The sequence below is a fragment of the Orycteropus afer genome, unplaced genomic scaffold, assembly GCF_000298275.1.
Source record: "Orycteropus afer afer isolate SDZICR_OR568_19922 unplaced genomic scaffold, OryAfe1.0 scaffold00185, whole genome shotgun sequence".
Taxonomy (NCBI): domain Eukaryota; kingdom Metazoa; phylum Chordata; class Mammalia; order Tubulidentata; family Orycteropodidae; genus Orycteropus; species Orycteropus afer.
The window spans coordinates 4549299-4570034 of NW_006921772.1; the positions used below are offsets into that span (position 1 = coordinate 4549299).

General features: G+C 37.0%; 1 protein-coding gene across 1 annotated transcript in view; it reads left to right on the top strand.

Moving 5' to 3' along the window:
- The window catches only part of ADAMTS19 (ADAM metallopeptidase with thrombospondin type 1 motif 19), a 511689-nt gene that overhangs the window by 487291 nt on the left and 3662 nt on the right, over positions 1–20736 (top strand). Inside the window, exon 22 of the mRNA XM_007947461.2 lies at positions 10087–10264. Within this exon, the coding sequence (XP_007945652.1) occupies positions 10087–10264 (178 nt within the window). The remainder of the gene's footprint in view (positions 1–10086; positions 10265–20736) is intronic.

Sequence of the window (20736 nt, forward strand, 5' to 3'; positions counted from 1 at the left end):
TGCTATGAGTCGGGGCCGACTTGAGGACACATAACAACAACAACAATTAGAGTAACAATTTTTAACTGACTTTCTTATTCCCCATGTCCCTCCTCTCTCAGATCTATTCACTCAGGGATGACTTCATCACTTTTCTTTAGCCTAAATACTTCCAGGGACTCACGATTGGCTTTAATAAAATAAATAAATAAATAAAAACTGCCATCATGTCTATTATGACTCATAGCAACCCCCATTGGGTTTCTGAGGTGGTAAATCTTCACAGAAGTAGATTGTCCAGTCTTCCTTGAGTGGAGGGACTGGTGGGTTTGAACCACCAACCTTCTGCTTAGCAGTCAATTGCCTTAGGTACTGTGCCACCAGAGCTCCTTATCGGCTATAATGTAAACTACCAAATACTCTAGCATTGAAAGCTCTCTGTATTCTAGCCCTTTCCCATCTATCCAGTCATCTCATCATTTTCATTAAATCACTGTCTCCATTAAGCTCAAGTCTAAGCAGTTACTACTTCTTTAGTTTCCAAATCTTTGTATATGTAGTTCTCTTTGCAGATGATGTGTTACTTCCAACTATCCAAATCCTCCAATGACCAACACAAGTTCCAGTTTTCCTAAGGGCTTTCCCAGAAATGTCAGCCTCGGAAATCCTTCCACACTTATTGACTACATTACTTTCTCTCAATTAATTATTTTCTCATTGTTACTAAAAAGAGTCTTGGTGGTACAACAGTTAAGTGCTGGCTGCTAAATGAAAGATTACCAGTTAAAACCCACCCAGCAACTTTGGAGGAGAAGGACCTGGTGATCAGCTCCCATAAAGAGTACAGCCTAGAAAACCCTATGGGGCAGTTCTATTCTGCTGCATGAGGTCTCTATGAGTCGAAAATTGACTCAACAGCACACAAAAAATACAGCAATTCATTGTCACCCTTTCATTAAGAATGTCTTAACTCAATTATGCTTCTTACAAAACTCTCTCAGAAACAGAACAGTACCTTACATGTAGTAAATGTTTATTGAATAAATGACTGATAAATTCTGACAGAATCAACCCATGTTCATTAAGCAGGGGTGTTACCTGTTTTTCACCAGGTGAGTAAAAGGTGGGTGATACATCTAAGCATTGTATTTATTTCCTTAGACAGCATTATCCATTTGATTTATCTCACTTTAATTCTATCAAACAAAGAAGTTTCATAATACTTAGGAGCTGTGGTGGCGTAGTGGGTAAGGCATTTGACTGCTAACCAGAAGGTTGATTGGTTCAAACCCACCAGCTGCTCCACAGAAGGAAGATGAGGCAATCTACTGCCATAAAGATTTACGCCTTGGAAGCCCAATGAGGGGTCAGATAATACTTAGAATGAATAAATAGCTTTTTATTTTTTCCTTTTCAGGAAAGTGAAACTAACCATTGTTTGTTATGTAAACATAATTTCCTTTCCCTTTTTCTATATGGTTACTCAAACTACTTGAAAATGCATTTTCTAAAAAAATATATAGAGAGAGAAAATCTGAATGTGTTGCCATTTGAACCAAAAAAGTTTTTAACATTGAGCTTCATGGAAGCTGACTTAGTTTTTTTGCATTCTTTTGAATGTATTTGTCTAGAATACCCACCAACAGGTCAGACAGGGGTTATCTAATCTACAAGAGAAGCAGTGGATGGAAGCAAAGCATACTTCAGAATAATGTCTGTGAAGTGGGAAATATTTATCTCATGTTGGAATAAGTTATAACCAAAAAAAAAAAAAAACCTCACTGCCGTCAAGTCGATTCAACCCATAGGGACCCCTCCTTGGGTTTCCAAGGTGGTAGCTCTACAGAAATTGATTGCCCAATCTTCCTTCCAAGGAGTGACTGGTGAGTTTGAACCTCTAGCCTTCTGGTTAGCAGTCCCATGCCTTAGTCACTACGCCACCAGAGCTCCCAGAATAAGTTATAGTAATTATATAATATTCTAAAGAAAACAAACTAAACACACTGCCATCCAGCAGATTTTGACTCATAGCGACCCCTCCTTTGGTTTCTGAGGTGGTATCACTACAGAAGATTGCCAACCTTCTTGCCAAGGAGTGGCTGGATGTTTGAACTGCCAGGCTTCTGGTTAGCAGTCAAATGCCTTAGGCCCTATGCCACCAGTTCTATATAAATCAAAGCCTTTATTTAAAAAAAAAAAAAAGCCATTCTTAACACGGACACAGAAGGATCTAATTCATTTTTTACAATAGAGTTGTTGGAAAAGATATGGAAAATAATTGTATTTGAAAAAGAAAATTTAATCACTATCATTCTAAAAACTTCTCTCCAGTGAGATATTCCATTGGAATGTGTTAAAATAGATAAATTGATAAAATAGAAATGTCTTCATAGAGTTTTTCCCCCACTGCAACACTCTGGGATTCATGGGCCAAGTGCTGGCAGAAACGGTAGTATGCTCAGCACTGTTGATTAGTTGCTTCTTAAGGCAGAACATCATTTATTTCCTTCCATTTGTGTGGATCATTGTACACTTTGATAGTGAAAAAATAATATTTTTTTCTGGGTTATTTGACTAACCTTTCATAATATTTATTCAGTTCTCTGCAAATCAATCATAAGCAATCTGCTTGGTTTTGCCACACACTCTTCTTTGATTTGCTATAACCATATGCAAACATGTTCCTTACAGAGACAGAAAGTGAAATGTAAAACCAGAAAATGGATTAATGAAATGCCAAAAACGAAGAAAGAGAAAAAGCCTCAAGTATCTGACCTCTAGACAAAGCTTCAAACTGGTTCATTCGGGGTCAATCCCTTGCTGTGAATTTGTGTTTCCACCCCAGAAACACTGACACAAAATCTACACTTTAACCAGATCCCCAAGTGATCCTTATAGCTCCCCGAGTGTACATAAGAGTCACCTCAGGACCTTTAAAACTGTAGATTTTGATTCAGTGTTTCTGGGGGTGAAATGCACATTCTGAGCGCAGAGTCAAACTGGAATGAACCAGTTTGAAGCCCTGCTTCTAGGAATGGGTTTAATTCCAAATAACCATGTGTTAAATAAGGCAGACAAACCACTTTAAGAAGACGTTGAAACCCTGACCAAAATAAATAACAAATCTTAAAAAACAAACCTAACTTTTGTTCCTTAGTATGCTTGTTTCACACTCACTTTATTAAAAAGTTGAAAGATGGACCTGCCAAACATATACATAAATGAATAGGAATGCTGTGCTAATAATTTCCAGTAGAAGTCATCGTTTAGTTTCCTTATGAGCTTCACTCTCCACTCTGAAAGCTACTTCACTCTTGTTAAACCACTTTTGAATAATCCATTTATTCTTGAAGACAAATTGTCCAAGACAATGCTGTTAACATTGTTACAGACTGGCACTTACCATTATAGGTTATATCGGGTTCTGTAACATTGTCTGGTATGTTGGCTGAAAAAAAAAAAATTGAACTCTGTTTGCCAGTGACAATTTTCCTTTAATTTAGGAATTCCTATTTCTTACAAAAGCCAGCTGGAAATGAGTAAAGCATTACAGAGCCTTCCTTAGCTGTTGGCCTGGAGAATGCACATTCTCTCCAAAATATATATCTCTGGCACGGTCCAGAAGGAAGGAATCTCGGGTAATCTCTCTGCTGGCCAAGTAGGAGAGTTATTATTTTTAACCCCTAAAATCACTGAATTATTTTTGCAAGTTTAAACATAGATCAGTGTTAATTTAGGTCATACTGGTTATCCAATAAAACTCTAAGTAAATATAGTTGTATTTTTACTATTGGGGTTTCTGCCTCTTTGGTAAAGCTTTTAAGAAAGCAGTTTATAGAATTCACAGCTTGAAGAGTTTTGCAGATATCTTAGGTTAATTTTTAACGTGTACAAATTAATAGTTCCGTAAATTCATTGGCTAGTTGATCATTCGGAAGGAAGATGGGGCAATCTACTTCCGTAGTGATACTGCCTCCGAAACCCAAGAAGGGGTCGCTATGAGTCGGGTCCGACTCGACGGCACTTTACAACAACAACAACAGTTGATCCTTCAACTTAAGACTACAAACATACTTGTCCTATGATCTTCCGTATGGTCCCCAAATTTGGATTACTTACACATTGAGTGACAAATAGCTCTCCTCCCGTCGAGTTGGATCCGATTTATAGCGACCGCTCCTTGGGTTTCCAAGGTGTTATCACTACGGAAGTAGATTGCCCAAACTTCCTTCTAAGGAGTGGTTGGTAGGTTTGAACCACCGACCTTATTGTTAGCAGTCAGGTGCCTTAGGCACTATGCCACCAGAGCGCCCATGACAAATAACTAGGCATCATCAAAATAGTGCCTATGTAACTACTCTGAAGTCCTGAAATATATAGTAGGAATGAATATTTAACCAATTATTTTAAAGTTTGTCACTTTTCCATAGAATCTTAATACCTAAGACTATATGTGGAAACATTTTTAGCTCAATGTTCAAAATCACATATTACTTCAAACTATAACTCCATGGGCAAATCCAGAATGTTCTATAGCAATCATTGTTAGTCAGTGCAAAAAAAGGGCATGGGAGCAAGGTCCTCTGACCTCTTCTAACTTTACAAGTGGGAAGAAGGACCTAGCTCAGCAGCCCAATGCTTCCTTCTATAAAGCAGAGGTCAGACATGCCACCAGCTTCTAAACTATTTCCCAATTCTGGCACCAGCTGTCCCACCCACAGCACTCTCTACTTCTCTGCTGGGTTCAGTAATTCGTTGTTATGGTCACACAGAACTCACACACAATACTCATGATTATATGGTCTATTAGGGAAGAAACAGGTCACAATTCAGGTTCAGGAATGCTCAGGGTACAATTCTTCAGTCAAGACAGCCTCCCCTAGACCATGCTCATAAGCATGCCTCTCTCTGGCCTAGCTTTTGCCCTACTTGGGCAAGTATTACAAAGCTCTTTTAGCTCTATCAAGAAATGCACCCTGTTCTGCCAGTAAACCTCCTGCCCAGAGATACTCAGCTTTCTCTCTCTAGGGGCTGGCAAGCCCTCCATACTGTCTCGTGCAGGTCTCCCGGTTCTGCTGCCACCATGTCTCTACTATCTTTCTGCCATCTCCCTGCATTTTCTATGCCATCTCACTGCCTTTGTCTCAGCCCAGGGATCTGGAGTCCAAAGATTCACTCCACTCCTGGCTTTCTCTTTCTTAATGGTTGTGAGATTCCCCTTTCCTCCCTGGAGATGGTAAAACTGACCAGTCTTCACATTTAGGGTTCCATCCACCTTATTTGCACAGTCCCACCCCTACAAAGACTCTATATACCTTATTTACTTTATCAGCAGGCTATTTAACCCCTTGGTGGGTCATAAGCACCTCACATTTGCAAAGTTCCATCCAGTCATCTGGTGGGAGTCTCAAAGACCATGACTAGAAGAAGAATCATATCAAATAATATACTGTACTGCAGTCAGATAAGTAGATTTAGTCACTAATTCAATGCATATTTTCATGGTTAATGTAAAACCTCAAATTGCCAGTTCAGGAAATGTTTCATTCTAACACTAAAAGATTCCTTTCCTTTTCTTTTGACGTCTTTTATGCCAAGTCAGTCAGTGTTCCATTTTAATTTTAAGAGAGTATTTTTTTAAGACCTCTTCCTTTAATAGTCACTTTGAGGAAGCATTAAGAAATCTTATTTTCTCAAAGGAAATTTTCTCAAAGGAAGAATTGTAAGACTTAATGTCACATTTCAAGCATAATTAATTGTTCATGCAAGTTGAATATAGAAAAACAGCATAATTACTGACTGCTTACTGGAGAGTAAGAGTGTAAAACATCGAAACAATACAGAAAATAGTTCTAGTGGTTCTCAGAACCCATGGGATATGGAAGCATCATAGCAAACAGTGATCAGTGGAAAGAATGATTCTTTCTTCTCTAAAGAGGAGAGTAGTCAGAAGGTCTTTATGGATATCCCATTTATGTATGGTTTTCACATGAAATTAAATTCTCCGGAAGTATGTAGAGTAGTTTTTGGCAAAGGAAACAATGATGTCCTTTGGTCAATTTGACAGAGACATGACACTGGGCAGGTTATATATCATGAGTCATTATGGAAATTCCTACATGATTCATGAATTTTCAGTGACCGAAAGATAATTTTATATATATAACAGTAGCTCCATTTTGTATTATAGACAAGTCTTGAGGGACCTCCTGAAATCATGTTAACTGTTCTCCCCCTACTCATTGTGACACAGATTTATACAATGCTATTGATTGATGCCAGTAACCCCTCTTTTTTGAATTAAACATGTTTTAATGTTTAGTACTTTTTCAAAGTATTAAACCAATATCTTAATAATGCTTTCTATTAATGTCATTGTTAATGCTATGCCAGGAGTGAAATTTCCATATCCAGCTTCTTACTGCACTTTACCTTTAGGCCGATGCCTCACTGATCATCCATCTTTGTGATAGAAGAAAGGGATTCATTTTGCCTCTTCCAAGACATGGGTGTCATAGACACTCACAGTTTATTTAAGCCCTTTGCTTGTATCATATTGTCACAGTCAAGAATTTGTTAACAATCTATCAATTGTATGTGTATGTGTGTGTGTGTGTTTCTCTACAGTTTTCCTATTTCTCCTTGTTTGTTCACATTTAGTTTGCTGTATCATTCTGTCATCTCAGCCTGCCTTCATCAGTACTGGCAAACTTTGCCAGCTCAGTTAGTAAAATCTTGCCATTTTCCAAGTTACTAAATATAGTATGCTAAATGTCCAGTCTGTATCTATCACTAGGTCATCCTTGGCTGTTTTTAGAAAAACATAAACACATGAGTCAGTAAAGTTTCTCCTCTATGGTCCACTAAACTGGACATCACTTGTATTTATTCGAGTATTTCTCTATCAGTTAGTTTATTTAAACCAAATTTTCTTAGATAAAATAAGGTCAGTCAGCTCTTAATACCAGGCCTAAGAGTAACAGAAGGAAAATAGTTTTAAGCAATAGAAAGAATTATAAAGTTCAATGTTGTATATCTTACTTTAAGGAAAATGGAGCCTTCTTTTTATTACCAAATTGAATTGCTCATGATTTTATGCATGATTCTTATTGACGAAAACATTTTTTTCCTAATCATTTGAATAGTCTTATCTGTTTGAATTACTGAAAAAATTTCCCGTATAAATTTTATTAATACAGTGTTAAGAATTGTTACTAATGTCCCAGGGCAGAAAAGAATTTTTTCCATCATAAGAGAAATGTATAGTGGTTATTGTGAATACTACATTACTCATGTGGACCCAAATGCAATGAAGATCATTATTTTCTCAGCTTAGTCAAAGTGATGAATATCACTAAATCAGTTAAATTAATTTCATTTTCAGAGACTTATTGTGTGCAGTGGGTACCTACATCATTTTTCCTTATGCCTTGTTATCTCTGTCAAAATACGTGCTTTAACTCCAAAATTATGTGTGCACTTTTCTACAATGTTTAAGTTTGTGCCAAAGAATACTGCTTCGTTTTTACGCTAGTAAACTCGAGTCACCAAAACTGTGTTTCCTGTTCAGAATTAAAGTCTTCTAGTTCATGGAATGGTTTCATGAGGCACTTTGATTCAAAAGTTCTTTGTTGTTGTTGTTATGCGCTGTCGAGTCTGCCCCGACTCATAGTGACCCCTCCTTGGGTTTCTGAGGCAGTATCACTACAGAAGTAGGATTGTCCGAGGAGTGACTGGTGGGTTTGAACCGCCAGCCTTCTGGTTAGCAGTCAAGTGCCTTAGGCACTATGCTACCAGAGCTCCTAGGGTAATATTAAGCTGTTTGGGGAACACAATATTTATCAGACCATGTAAGTTTCTCTTATTTAAATACCCTAGTATGAAAAATTTCTTATATAGCAAACATCAATGTCAAGTAATGTTCACACTGTGTTTCTTCACCAGTTGCTGGCAAATTGATTTTGACATTTTAGCATTTTGGCCTTTAGTGGAATTCTATATTGCTGTATTGTTTCAAAAATATTTAAAAGTACTTGGTAATTGTGTGAAGAGCAGGTTTAAAATTTATAGAGAGAAAGTTTAGCTTAACTATAAAAAAAATAAAGTCTTCCTTGAGCTCTATACTCTTTTAAAAATTGTCTATATGGGATCAAATTGAAAACAGCAACTTGACAGATTAGATAGGAACCTTAGAGGGCAGTGAGTTTATGTTAATGAGGGAGGAACAACTCAGAAAAGGAGGGTCAGAACAGTTACACCACTCGAAGCATATAATCAGTGTCACTAAATTGTACATGTAGAGATGGTTGAATTGGTATACGTTTTGGTATACATATTTTTAATAGCAAAAAAACAAAAGTTTCTTTAAAAGAAATCATAGCTGTTGAAAGCCCTATGGAGCACAGTTCCACTCCATATGGGGTCACCGTGTGATAAAATCAACCCAACAGCAATTGATTGGTTAATACAAGAAGCACAACGGTAGAGGTGGTAGTAGGAATTGTGTGGATGTGATAGCTACTTTATAACACAGCAAATGATTCATAAACAGGAGTGGTGGGAAACAAATTAAAGCAGTAGGTAAATGACAGTCTGAGAATGCTAGGTTATTATACTTCATCTTGTAAATAGAAAAGAAGTTTCTCAATAACTTCATCTTGTAAATAGAAAAGAAGTTTCTCAATAACTAAAGACATTTAACCAAGGAGCTTGCACATGTAAAGCAATTTTGGATGGGAGACTGGAGACTAAAGACACAATGAATAATTTGTACTATTGCAGTAGAACAGACCTGAAGAGATAAGGGCCTTTGTAGAATGCTTCTTGTGTGAATGGAAATAAGAGATGAGACTGTGATCAAGAAGGAAGACTGGATACCAAGGGAATGCAATTTTAAGAATGAATTGGTAAAACACAAGAAAAAAAATTCAATAATCTTATGTCTGTCTGCATATCTAAAAGATGACCATCAGAAGTATTGACCAATTTTCAATGAGAATATTTTCCACCAAGATCATTTCTTTAAATAGTTCTACTCCTGGAATTAATAAATCTCTTCAGAAAAGTTTCACTAAATAATAAAAAATAATATAGCTAATAGATCACTCATCATTTTCAGGAATTCAAGTATATTCCTTCTCTTGAATATAATTTTAATGTGAATAATTTCATTCTCTTAATCATATAAACATCACTTTGAGTCACAAATTAAAGCTGGTAATATACGGCACTTGACTGCTAACCAGAAGGCTGGCGGTTCAAATCCACCAGCCACTCCTCGGAAGGAAGATGGGGCAATCTACTTCCGTAGTGATACTGCCTCGGAAACCCAAGGAGGGGTCGCTATGAGTCGGGGCTGACTCGATGGCAAAACAACAACAACAACAACAAGAGGCTTCTCTAGTAAAACAGCAAAGCGCGCCAAGTGTGTTAATCTTTTAAACAAGTCTTAAAAATGAAAGCAAACTATAGTTAGTTGAAATGCAAGGGGTCAATTTTAAGGGCATTCTACTAGAGCAATTCATATTATCAACTATTTCTGTTAGGACAATAAGGATGTCATTCAACCTGCCAAGAAATTGCAGCTATTTCAATAATGCATAAGGTTGATAAATCATCTTGATATTGTTTGATAAACGTTTTAACATGGCCAAAGCAAATGAAGCAGATAAATAGATAGATTTTAACAAGGATCCTGCTCCCTAATTAGGGATATGCAGACTCTTGGGCATCAGTAACTAAGTTAAAGAATCATGAATGATTTGTTGAGAATTAGGTATTAGAACTTTGAAAACTGTGTTGACCCATGTGCATTGCTAGTGTCATTCGCCATGTTACACTCTCTCTTTCCCTTCAAGTTACGCTCTCCAGTTTTTGTTATTCTTGTTACCCAAAGCTTTGCTTTAAGTCTGCCAGAGGTTTTGATCAGCACTGTGCCCAAGTTATGAGCATTGATGTTTCCAACCCATGTTTTACATCAACTCTGGATGCTGTGACTCCTGTTCAGTTTTTTTTTTTTTTTTTTTTTAAATATAGGGCAAAGTGGCTCACAGACTAGAAAAAGGAAAATGGAGGAAGGAATTTTAACAAAACTTTTGTCTCTCCTAGTGCTCCATTTCCTGTGGTAAGGGAATGCAGTCCCGTGTTATCCAGTGCATGCATAAGATCACAGGAAGACATGGAAATGAGTGCTTTTCTTCAGAAAAACCTGCAGCATACAGGCCATGTCACCTTCAGCCCTGCAATGAGAAGATTAACGTAAATACAATCACATCACCCAGGCTGGGTAAGCAGACCAAAAATTGGAGATGGTTTTCAGAGACATAGAAATGTGCTTAGCTTCTACTGCTTCACATACCACTTTTTTTTTTTTTTTTTTTTCTGCCCTTCTGATCTCCCATAAGGGGCTCTGGTGGCACAGTGCCTAAGGCATTTGACTGCTAACCAGATGGTTGGAGGCTCAAACCCACCAGCCATTCTACAGAAGGAAGATGGGGCAATCTATTTCCATAAAGATTTACCGCCTTAGAAACCCAGTAGGGGTTGTTATGAGTTAAAATTGACTTGGTGGTGCAGTGGGTTTTTGTTTTTTTTTTCACCTGCCATGGTTGATTGTTCTCAAGAGTGTACCTATGTGGTGTAAATGTTCACCTCATATGTCTGTCTGCTATTTGGCTGGAAGCTACGGAAGTGAGTTTAAATCCAGGACTGAAGGGTGACTAGGGGCAATAGTCTTGGAGGTTTGACCAGTCTCTATCAGACTAGTAAGCCTGGTCTTTTTTTCATGATTTTGAGATTTGTTCCACATTTTTCTTCCACTCTACCCAGGATCTCTTATTTTGATCCCTTTCTGAGTGATTGACAATGATACTAGGCACCATCTAGTTCTTCTTGTCTCAGGATCATGTAGGCTGAAGTTTGCATGGTTCGCTATTCCCTTGAACTAATTGTTTCCTTGTATCTTTGGTTTTCTTCATTTTTCTTTGCTCTGGATGAAGAGAGACCAATTGTTACATCTTAGATGGCCACTTGTGAGCTTTTAAGACCCCAGCCACTACTCACCAAAATAGGATGTAGAGCAAGATTTTTATGCCAATTGAGCTTCTTGTCCCCCAAGACCATGGTCCCAAGCCCATGTGCCTACTGACTCACTCACTCAGGGTGTTTGTCTGTGGTTAAGGAGTTATCATAACCTTGGCCCATTAGCTCTATTATATATGTGAACATTCTTATAGTACATACAAATATATATGAAAAAATATCATCTGCCAAACTTATATATGATCATGTGCATATTCCCTTTTGCCTACATACCTGATCATTTAGCCTGTTTATCTACATATCCACATATAGACCAGTGTTTGTTATTACTAGTAATACAATACTATGTATATAAGTCTTTATCTTTGTTGTCTGTACCACTTGTGTATCTCTCTGTGTCTTCCTTTTCCTTGTTGTTGTTGTTGTTATATGCCATGGAGTCATCTCTGACTCATAGCAACCCCTCCTTGGGTTTCTGAGGCAGTATCACTATGAAAGTAGATCACCCAGTCTTCCTTCTGAGGAGTGGCTGGCAGGTTTGAACCGCCAACCTTCTGGTTTGCCGTCACGTGCCTTAGGCACTATGGCACTAGAGCTCATATTGTATCACTTTTGGTATCTCAGGTACATCAAAGATTGTGAGGCTGGCACAGGACCGGGAAGTGTTTTGTTCTGCTGTGCATCAGGTTGGTATGAGTCAGGGATGACTCAACAGCACCTAAGAACAACAACAAAAACAGCACTTTTGGTATACTCCTTTTCCCTTAACCCAAATCAATACTTATCTCTTACCAATCTAGCAATATTCCCTCAATTCCCCTCAGATCCCTGTAACCAAAAAAGAACATTTTCTTCCATATGTAAATATTTCATCATTGACTTTTTAAGTAGTAGACAAATACAATATTTTTCCTTCTGTGATTGAATTATTTCACTCAGCATAATGTCCTCCAAATTCATTCATGTTATGAGGTGTTTGGTGGATTCTACATTATTCTTTAGTGTTGCATAGTATTCCATTGTGTTTATCTCCCATAATTTGGTTATCTTTCCATCCATTGATGGGCACTTAGGTTATTTTCATATCCTTGCTATTGTGAATAGTGCTGTGATGAACATGGGTGTTCATATATCTATTCATGTCCTGGCTCTCACTTCTTTAGTACCTAGTAATGGGATTGCTGGATCAAATGATATTTCCATTTCCAATTTTTTAAGGAATTACCATACCAATTTCCACAGTGGTTGTATCATTTTACAGTCCCACCAATAGTGTATGAGAGTCCCAAACTCTCCTCATACTCATCGTTATTTGTATTTGTTGAACTTTGCTATTGTTGCTAGGGTAAGAAGGTATCTCATTGTTGTTTTGATTTGCATCTCTCTAATGGCTAATGAGGAGCTCTGGTAGCACCTAAGGCACTTGACTGCTAACCAGAAGGCTGGCAGTTCAAATCCACCAGCCACTACTCAGAAGGAAGGTTGGGCAATCTACTTCCATAGTGATACTGTCTCAGAAACCCAAGGAGGGGTCGCTATGAGTCAGGTCTGACTCAATGGCACATAACAACAACAACAATGGCTAATGAGCACAAGCATTTCTTTATGTATTTATTGGCTGCCTGAATATCTTCTTTTGTGAGGTGGCTTCTTGTTGTTTTAATTTCCATCTCTCTAATGGCTTTTCATCTGTCAGTTTATCATACTGTGGTGGCTAGTGTGTTGCTGTGAGGCTGGGACTATGCCACCTGTATTTTGAATACCAGTAGATTCCTTCATGTTCGACAGGTTTCAGCAGAGCTTCCAGACAAAGACAGCCTGAAAGATGTATGGGGCTATCCACTTCTGAAAAAACTGCCCACTGGAAACCTTATGAATAGCAGTGAAACATTGTCTTATATCTTACTGAAAAACTCTATGAAGAGCTGTGAAACATTGTCTGATATAGTGCCCTAAGATGAGACCTCAGGTTTGAAAGCAAGTAAAATATGACTGGGGAAGAGCTGCCTTCTCAAAGTGGAGTTGACCTCAATGATGTGGATGGCATAAACATTTTGAGACCTTTGTTTACTGATGGGGCACAACTCAAAATGAAAAGAAACAGCTGCAAATATCCATTAATAATTGGAACCTGGAATGTACGAAGTATGGATCTAGGAAAATTAAAAATTGTCAAAAATGAAATGGAAAGGATAAAGATTGATATTTTAGGCATTAATGAGTTGAAATAGACTGGTATTGGCCATTTTGAATCAGACAACCATTTGATCTACTATGCTGGGAATGAGAAATTGAAGAGAAGTGGAGTTGCATTTATTGTCAAAGAGAATATCTCAAGATCCATCCTGAAGTGCAATCCAGTCAGTAATAGGATAATATCCATATGCCTACAGGGAAGACCAGTTAGTACTCTTGCTGTTGTTGTTAGGTGCCGTCGATTTGGTTCGGACTCATAGCCACCCTATTTACAACAGAACGAACATTGTCTGTCCCTGTGCCAGACTCACAATCCTTGCCACACATGAACCCATAGGTGCAGCCACTGTGTCAATCCATTTCATTGAGGGCCTTCCCCTCTGTCACTGACCCTCCACTTTACCAAGTATGATATCCTTCTCCAATGAATGATCCCTTCTGGCAACATGAGTGAAGTAGGTCAGACAAAGTCTGGCCATTCTCGCTTCCAAGGAGCATTCAAGCTGCACTTCTCCCAAGACAGATTTGTTAGTTCTTTTGGAAGGCCATGGTACTTTCAGTATTCACCAATACCACAACTCAAAACCATCAACTCTTTTTCAGTCTTCCTTGTTCATTGTCCATCTCTAATGCATATGAGGCTACTGAAAATACCATAGCTTGGGTTAGGAACACCTTAGTCTTCAAGGAGACATCTTTGCTCTTCAGCACTTTAAAGAGGTCTTTTACAGCAGAAGTGCCTAATGCAATACATCATCTGATCTCTTGACTGGTGTTGCCATTGGTGTTGATTGTGGAGCCAACCAATATGAAGTCTTTAACAACTTCAATCTTTTCTCCATTTATTGTGATACTGCTTACGGGTCCACTTGTGAGAATTTTCATTTTCTTTATGTTTAGGTGTAATCCTTACTGCAGACTGTAGTCTTTAATTTTTATCAGTAAATACTTCAAGTCATCCTCACTTTCAGCAAGCAAAGTTGTGTCATCTGTGTATCACAGGTTGTTAATGTCTTCCTCCAATCCTGATGCCACAGTCTTCTGTTGTTCAAATTTATGCACCAACCACCAAAGCAAAAGATGAAGAATTTGAAGATTTTTTTTTACCAAATTCTGTAGTCTGTAATTGACCAAACATGCAATCAATATGTATTGATACTTACTGGTGATTGGAAGGCAAAAGTTGGAAACAAAGAAGAAGCATCTGTAGTTGGAAACTATGGTCTTGGTGATAGAAATGACACTGGAGATTGCATGATAGAACTTTGCAAGACCAATGACTTATTTATTACAAATACATTTTAAAAAATAAAATAAAATAAATTGTCACTATACAGATTGACTTCACCAGATGCAATATGTAGAAATAAGATCAACTACATCTGTGGAAAGGCAATGGAGAAGCTCAGCCAAAACAAGGCCAGGAGCTGACTGTGGAATAGGCCATCAGTTGCTTATATGCAAGTTCAAATTGAAGCTGAAGACAAGTCAACCAGAACTAAAATATGATCTTCATTATATCCCATCTGAAATTAGAGACCATCTGAAAAATAAATTTGATGCACTGAGCATCAATGACTGAAGACCAGATGAGTTGTGGGATGACATCAAGAGCATCAGACATGAAGATAGCAAAAGGTCATTAAAAGGCAATAAAACATGAAAATGTATATCAGAAGAGACTCTGAAACTTGCTCTTGAATGTAGTATAGCTAAAGCAAATGAAATAAATGCTGAAATAAAAAACTGAGCAGAATATGTCAAAGGGCAGCCCATGAAGTAAAATAAAAGTACCATAATGAAATGTGCAAAGGCCTGGAGTTAGAAAACCAAAAACGAAATACACACCCAGAATCTCTCAAGCTGAAAGAACTGAACAAAAATTAAAGCCTCAAGTAGCAATATTGACAAATTTTATGGCCAAAATATTGAATGATGCAGGAAGCATCAAAAGAAGATGGAATGAATACTCAGAGTCACTGTACAAAAACAGAATTAGTCAATGTCCAGCTACTTCAGGAGGTAGTAATATCCTCAAGAACCATTAGCATTGAAGGAAGAAGTCGAAGCTCCATTGAAAGAACTGGTGAAAGACAAAGCCCCAGAAGCTGATGAAATACCTAGTGAGATGTTTCAACAAATGGTTGCAGTGCTGAAGAAATTATGCCAAGAAATTTGCAAGACCTACTTGGCCATCTGACCAATATTGGCACCCATTTCAAAGAAAATTGATCCATCAGAATTTGGAAATTGTTGAACAATATTATTAATATCACATGCAAGTAAAATATTGCTGAAGATAATTAAAAAATGGCTGCAACAGTATATTGACAGGGAACTTCCAGAAATGCAAGCTAGATTCAGAAGAGGACATGGAACAAGGGATATTACTGCTAATGTCAGATGCATCTTGGCTGAAAGCAAAAAATAACAGAAAGATGTCTATCTCTGTTTCATTGACTAGGCAAAGGCATTTGATTGTGTGAATCATAACAAATTATGGATAACTTTGCAAAGAATAGGAATTCCAGGACAGTAAGTTGTGCTCATGAGGAACATTTACCTAGACCAAGAGGCTGTCATTCAAACAGAACAAGGGGATACTGCATTGTTTAAAATCAGAAAGGGTGTACATCACTGTATCCTTTCACCTTACTTATTCAATGTGTATGCTGAGCAAATAATCTGAGAAGCTTGACTGTATTAAGAACACAGTATCAGGACTGAATGAAGAACCATTGCCAACCTGAGATATGAAGATGACACAACCTTGCTTGCTGAAAGTGAAGATATCTTGAAGCACTTACTGATGAAGATTAAAGACTACAGTCTGCAGTATACCTCACCTAAAGAGAACTAAAATCCTCATAACTGAACCAATAAGCAACATCATAATAAATGGAGAAAAATTTGAAGTTGTCAGGGATTTCAATTCACTTGGATCCATAATTAACATCCATGGAAGCAGCAGTCAGGAAATCAGATGTCATATTTTACTGGGAAAATCTGCTGCAAAAGACCTCTTTAAAGTATTGAAAAGCAAAGATGTCACATTGAAGACTAAGGTGCAGCTGACCGAAGTCATGATATTTTCAGTTGCTTCATAAGAATGTGAATGCTGGACAATGAACATGGAAGACCAAATAATTAATGCCTTTGAATTGTAATGTCAAAGAATACTTAAAACACCATGTACTACCAGAAAAATGAAAAAAATCTGTCCTGGAAGAAGTGCAGCTGGAATGTTCTTGGAGCAAGCATGGCCAGACTGTCTCACTTTCTTTGGTCATGTCAGAAGAAACCCTTCTTTGGAGGATATGATACTTGGTAAAGTAGAGGGTTAGCAATGAAGGGGAAGACCTTCAATGAGATGGATTGACACAGTGGCTGCAATGATGGGCTCAAGCATAGCACAGATTATGAGGGTGGCTCATGACTAGGCACTATTTCATTCTGTTGTACATAGGGTCACTGTGAGTCGGAGCTGACTTGATGGCACCTAACAACAACAACAAATGGCTAACAATCATGAAAATTTGTTCATGTGCTTGTTGGCTGCTTGAATATCTCCTTTGGTGAAGTATCTGTTCATGTCTTCTGCCCATTTTCTAATTTCATTATTTGTCTTTTTGATGTTGAGGTGTTGGACTTTTCTATACATTTTAGAGATAAGTCATGTCAGCTATGTTGTTGCCAAACATTTTTCCCTACCTCTGGATTCACTTTTACCTTTTTGGAGAAGTCTTTTGATGCACATAAAAATTTAATTTTTAGAAGGTGCTAGTTATCTAGTTTATCTTCTACTTTTTATGCATTTTTACTTATGCTTGGTAGTCTATTAATGCAATGTATTAGGGCCCTGAAGTTTTTTCTTTGATGAACTTTATTTTAGATTTTACATTTAAGTCTTTGAGCTAATGGGAGTTAGTTTTTGTGTATGTTGTGAGGTATAGATCTTGTTTCATTGCTCTGCAAATGGATATCCAGTTTTGCCAGCACCATTTGTTAAACCAACTCTCTCTAACCCCATTTAATGGATTTTGGCCCTTTGTTAAAGATCAGCTAACCATAGGTGGATGGATCTGTTTCTGGGTTCTCAATTCTATTCCACTGGTCTATGTGTCTGATGTTGTACCAATACCAGGCTGTTTTGACTACTGTGGCTCCATAGTAGGTTTTGAGATTGGGAAGTGTGAGACTTCATACTTTGTTTTTCTTCTTCAATGGCTCTTTACTATTGTGAGGGCTTTCCTTTCCATACAAAATTAGTGATTGATTTTTCCATGCCCTTAAAGAATGTTGATAGAATACACATCAGTATTGCATTGAATATGTAGATCACTTTGGGTAGTAATTGACATTTTTATAATGCTCACTCATCCTATCCATGAACATGGTATGGTCTTCCATTCATGTAGATCTCTTATAGTTTATTGAAATAGTGTTTTATAGGTTTTTTTTGTTTTGTTTTGTTTTGTTTTTGTATAGATATTTTGTGCTCCTGGTAAGATTTATTCCCAAATATTTTCTCTTTTTGGTAGCTATTATAAGGGGGGGGGGGTTCGCTATGAGTCGAATCAACTTGACAGAAGTGAGGTTTTATTGGGTTTTTTTTTTTTCATTGTAAGTATTGTTTTCCTTTCCAGAAATCTCTGCTCGTGTAGTTGAATCCAACTGATTTTTATATTTTCATCTTGTATCCTGCACTCTGTTAAATCTTTCAATTAGTTCCAGTAGCTTTTTTTTTTTTTTTTGCCGAGTCTCTTGGGTTTTCTATGTGTAGGATCATATCATCTGCAAATAGAGATAGTTTTACTTTTTCCTCACCAATTTAGATGCCTTTGATTTCCCTTTCTTGCCTGTTGCCCTGGCTAGGACTTCCAATGCAAAGTTGAATAGAAGTGGTGATAGATCCTTGTCTGGTTCCTGTTCACATGGTGAATGCCTTGAGTCTCTATTCTGAATAATGTTGGTTGATGGTTTTCCATATATGCACTTTATTATGTTGAGAAATTTCCCTTAGATTTCTATTTTTCTGAGTGTTTTATCAGGAATAGGTGTTGGACTTTATCAAATGCCTTTTCTGCATTGATTGATGTGATCATTTGGTTGTTTTTCTTTATTTTACTTAAATGATGGATGGATTATGTTGATTGTTTTTCTAATGTTAAAGCATCATAGTATATCTGGTATGAATTCCACTTAGTCATGATGAATTATTTCTTTGATATGTTGTTGGCATCTATTGGTTAGGATATTGGTGAAGATTTTTATATGGCTGTAGTCTTCCTTTTCAGTGGTGTCTTTGCCTGATTTTGGGATTTGGGTTATACTTGCTTCATTAAATGAATTTGGAAGAATTCTTTCCTTTTCTATGCTCTGGAGTAGTTTGAGTAGGACTGGTGTCAACTCTTCTCCAAATGTTTGGTAAAATTCTCCAGCAAAAACTTCCAGGCTAAGAATTTTTTTTTTTTTTTTTTTTTTTTGCGGGGGGGGTTGGTCATTTTTTTATGACCTGTTAAATTTCTTCTGTTATGGGGCTGTTCAAATTTTCTACCTCAGTGTGTGTTACTTTAGGTAAGTAGTGTGTTTCTGGAAATCTTCCATTTCTTCTAAATTTTCAAATTTGTTAGAGTACAGTTCTTAATAGTATCCTGATATCCTTTTTATTTTGGTTGATTCTATGGTGATGTCAGCCATTTCATTTCTTATTTGTGTTAGTTGCATGTTCTCTTTCTTTTCCTTTGTTAAATTTGCCAGTGGTTTGCCAATTTTTTTAATCTTCTCAAAGAACCAACTTCTAGTCTTGTTGACTTTTCTTATTGTCTTTCTATTTTCTGTTTCATATATTTCTGCTTGCGCCTTTATAATTTCTTTTCTTTTAGTGACTGTAGGCTTTCTTTGTTGCATTTTTCCTAATTGTTGGAGATATTGGGTTAAGGTATTGATTTTGGCTTGCTCTTCTTTTTTGATTTGTGTATCTCTTGCTATAAATCACTCTCTGATCATTGCTTTTGCTGTATCCAAAAAATTTTGGTATGTTGTATTTTCATTCTTGTTTGATTCAAGTTATTTTCTACTTTCATTTTTTATTTCTTCTATTACCCAGTAGTTTTCTAAGGAGAGAGTTATTCAGTTTCCATGAATACTCTTTTTCCATTGATCTTCCTATTGTTGATTTCTAATTTTATACCATTGTGATCTGAGAAGATGCTTTGCAGTATTTCAGTGTTTTAAAATTTATCAAGGCTTGCTTTGTGGCCTATCATGTGGTCTATCCCAGAGAATGTTCCATGTGCACTGGAGAAGAATGTATACTGTGCTTCTTTGGGGTGAAGTGCTCTGTTTGTGTCTGTGTGATCAAATTGGTTGATTATATTGTTTAGTTCTTCAGTGTCTTTGTTCACATATCACTTTAATACATGAGAGTTATCAACCCATATGAATTAGTTTCATTTTCACTAAATTTGATTTATTTGAATATATCAAACTAAATCCATTGCCATCAAGATAAATCAAACTCATAGTGACCATGACTACGAGTGACCATGACTTTGTCCAGTGGCAAAGTAGAACTACTCCGTAGGGTTTCCAAGGCTGTAAAACTTTACTGACACAGACTGCTGTGTCTTTCTCTCACGAGCCTCTTGGTAAGTTCTTACAAGTGACCATTTAGTTAGCTTCCAAGTGCTTAACCACTGTGCCACCAGGGCTCCTTATACCTTAGTCTAAATTATCAGGTTAGGAAAATTCCTAAAGGCTAAGCTGCTCTGATTCCTGAAGGTCTGTACTTAGAGCCAGCTCCTAGAAATACTATCCTTATAAAGCACTGAAGGATGTAACCATATTTGGGCCTTTGACTAGTCATATGACAGAACTGTCAATTAAGTGAATGTCTATGGAAAAGTAAGATTGTAGTATAAGCCTTAGATCCCCTATTGTTAATAGCCTTCTTTGTTATTGTTGGTACAAATTACTTCAGGAGGGACATAGAATAAAAAAAATGGCTTTCTAAAAGAATTGTGATATGCATTCATGTTCCTGAAGAAGTACCATTTTTTTTATCCATATAAAGGATATAAATGTCAATACAAAATAAATACTAATAACATTAATATTTATATACATATTTTATGTTACAAAATCATTTCGTGAGTATTATCGATTACTGTTGGGAGCTCTGGTGGTGTAGTGCCTAAGGCATTTGACTGCTAATCAGAAGGCTGGCAGGTAAAACCCACCAGCTATTCCTTGAAGGAAGGTTGGGCAATCTACTTCCGTAGTAATACCACTTCAGAAAGCCAAGAAGGGGTCTCTATGAGACAAAACTGACTCAATGGCAGTAAGTATGCTTTTTTTTTTAAGCAATTACTGTTAGAATCCATCATCAAGAATTAGATTTATATTTTGTAGGTTTTTTTTTTTCCTATAGGTCTTTTGTGTTCCTGATAAGATTTATTCCCAAGTGTCTTATTGTGCTGGTAACTATTATAAATAGTACTGATTTCCTTATTTCCTTTT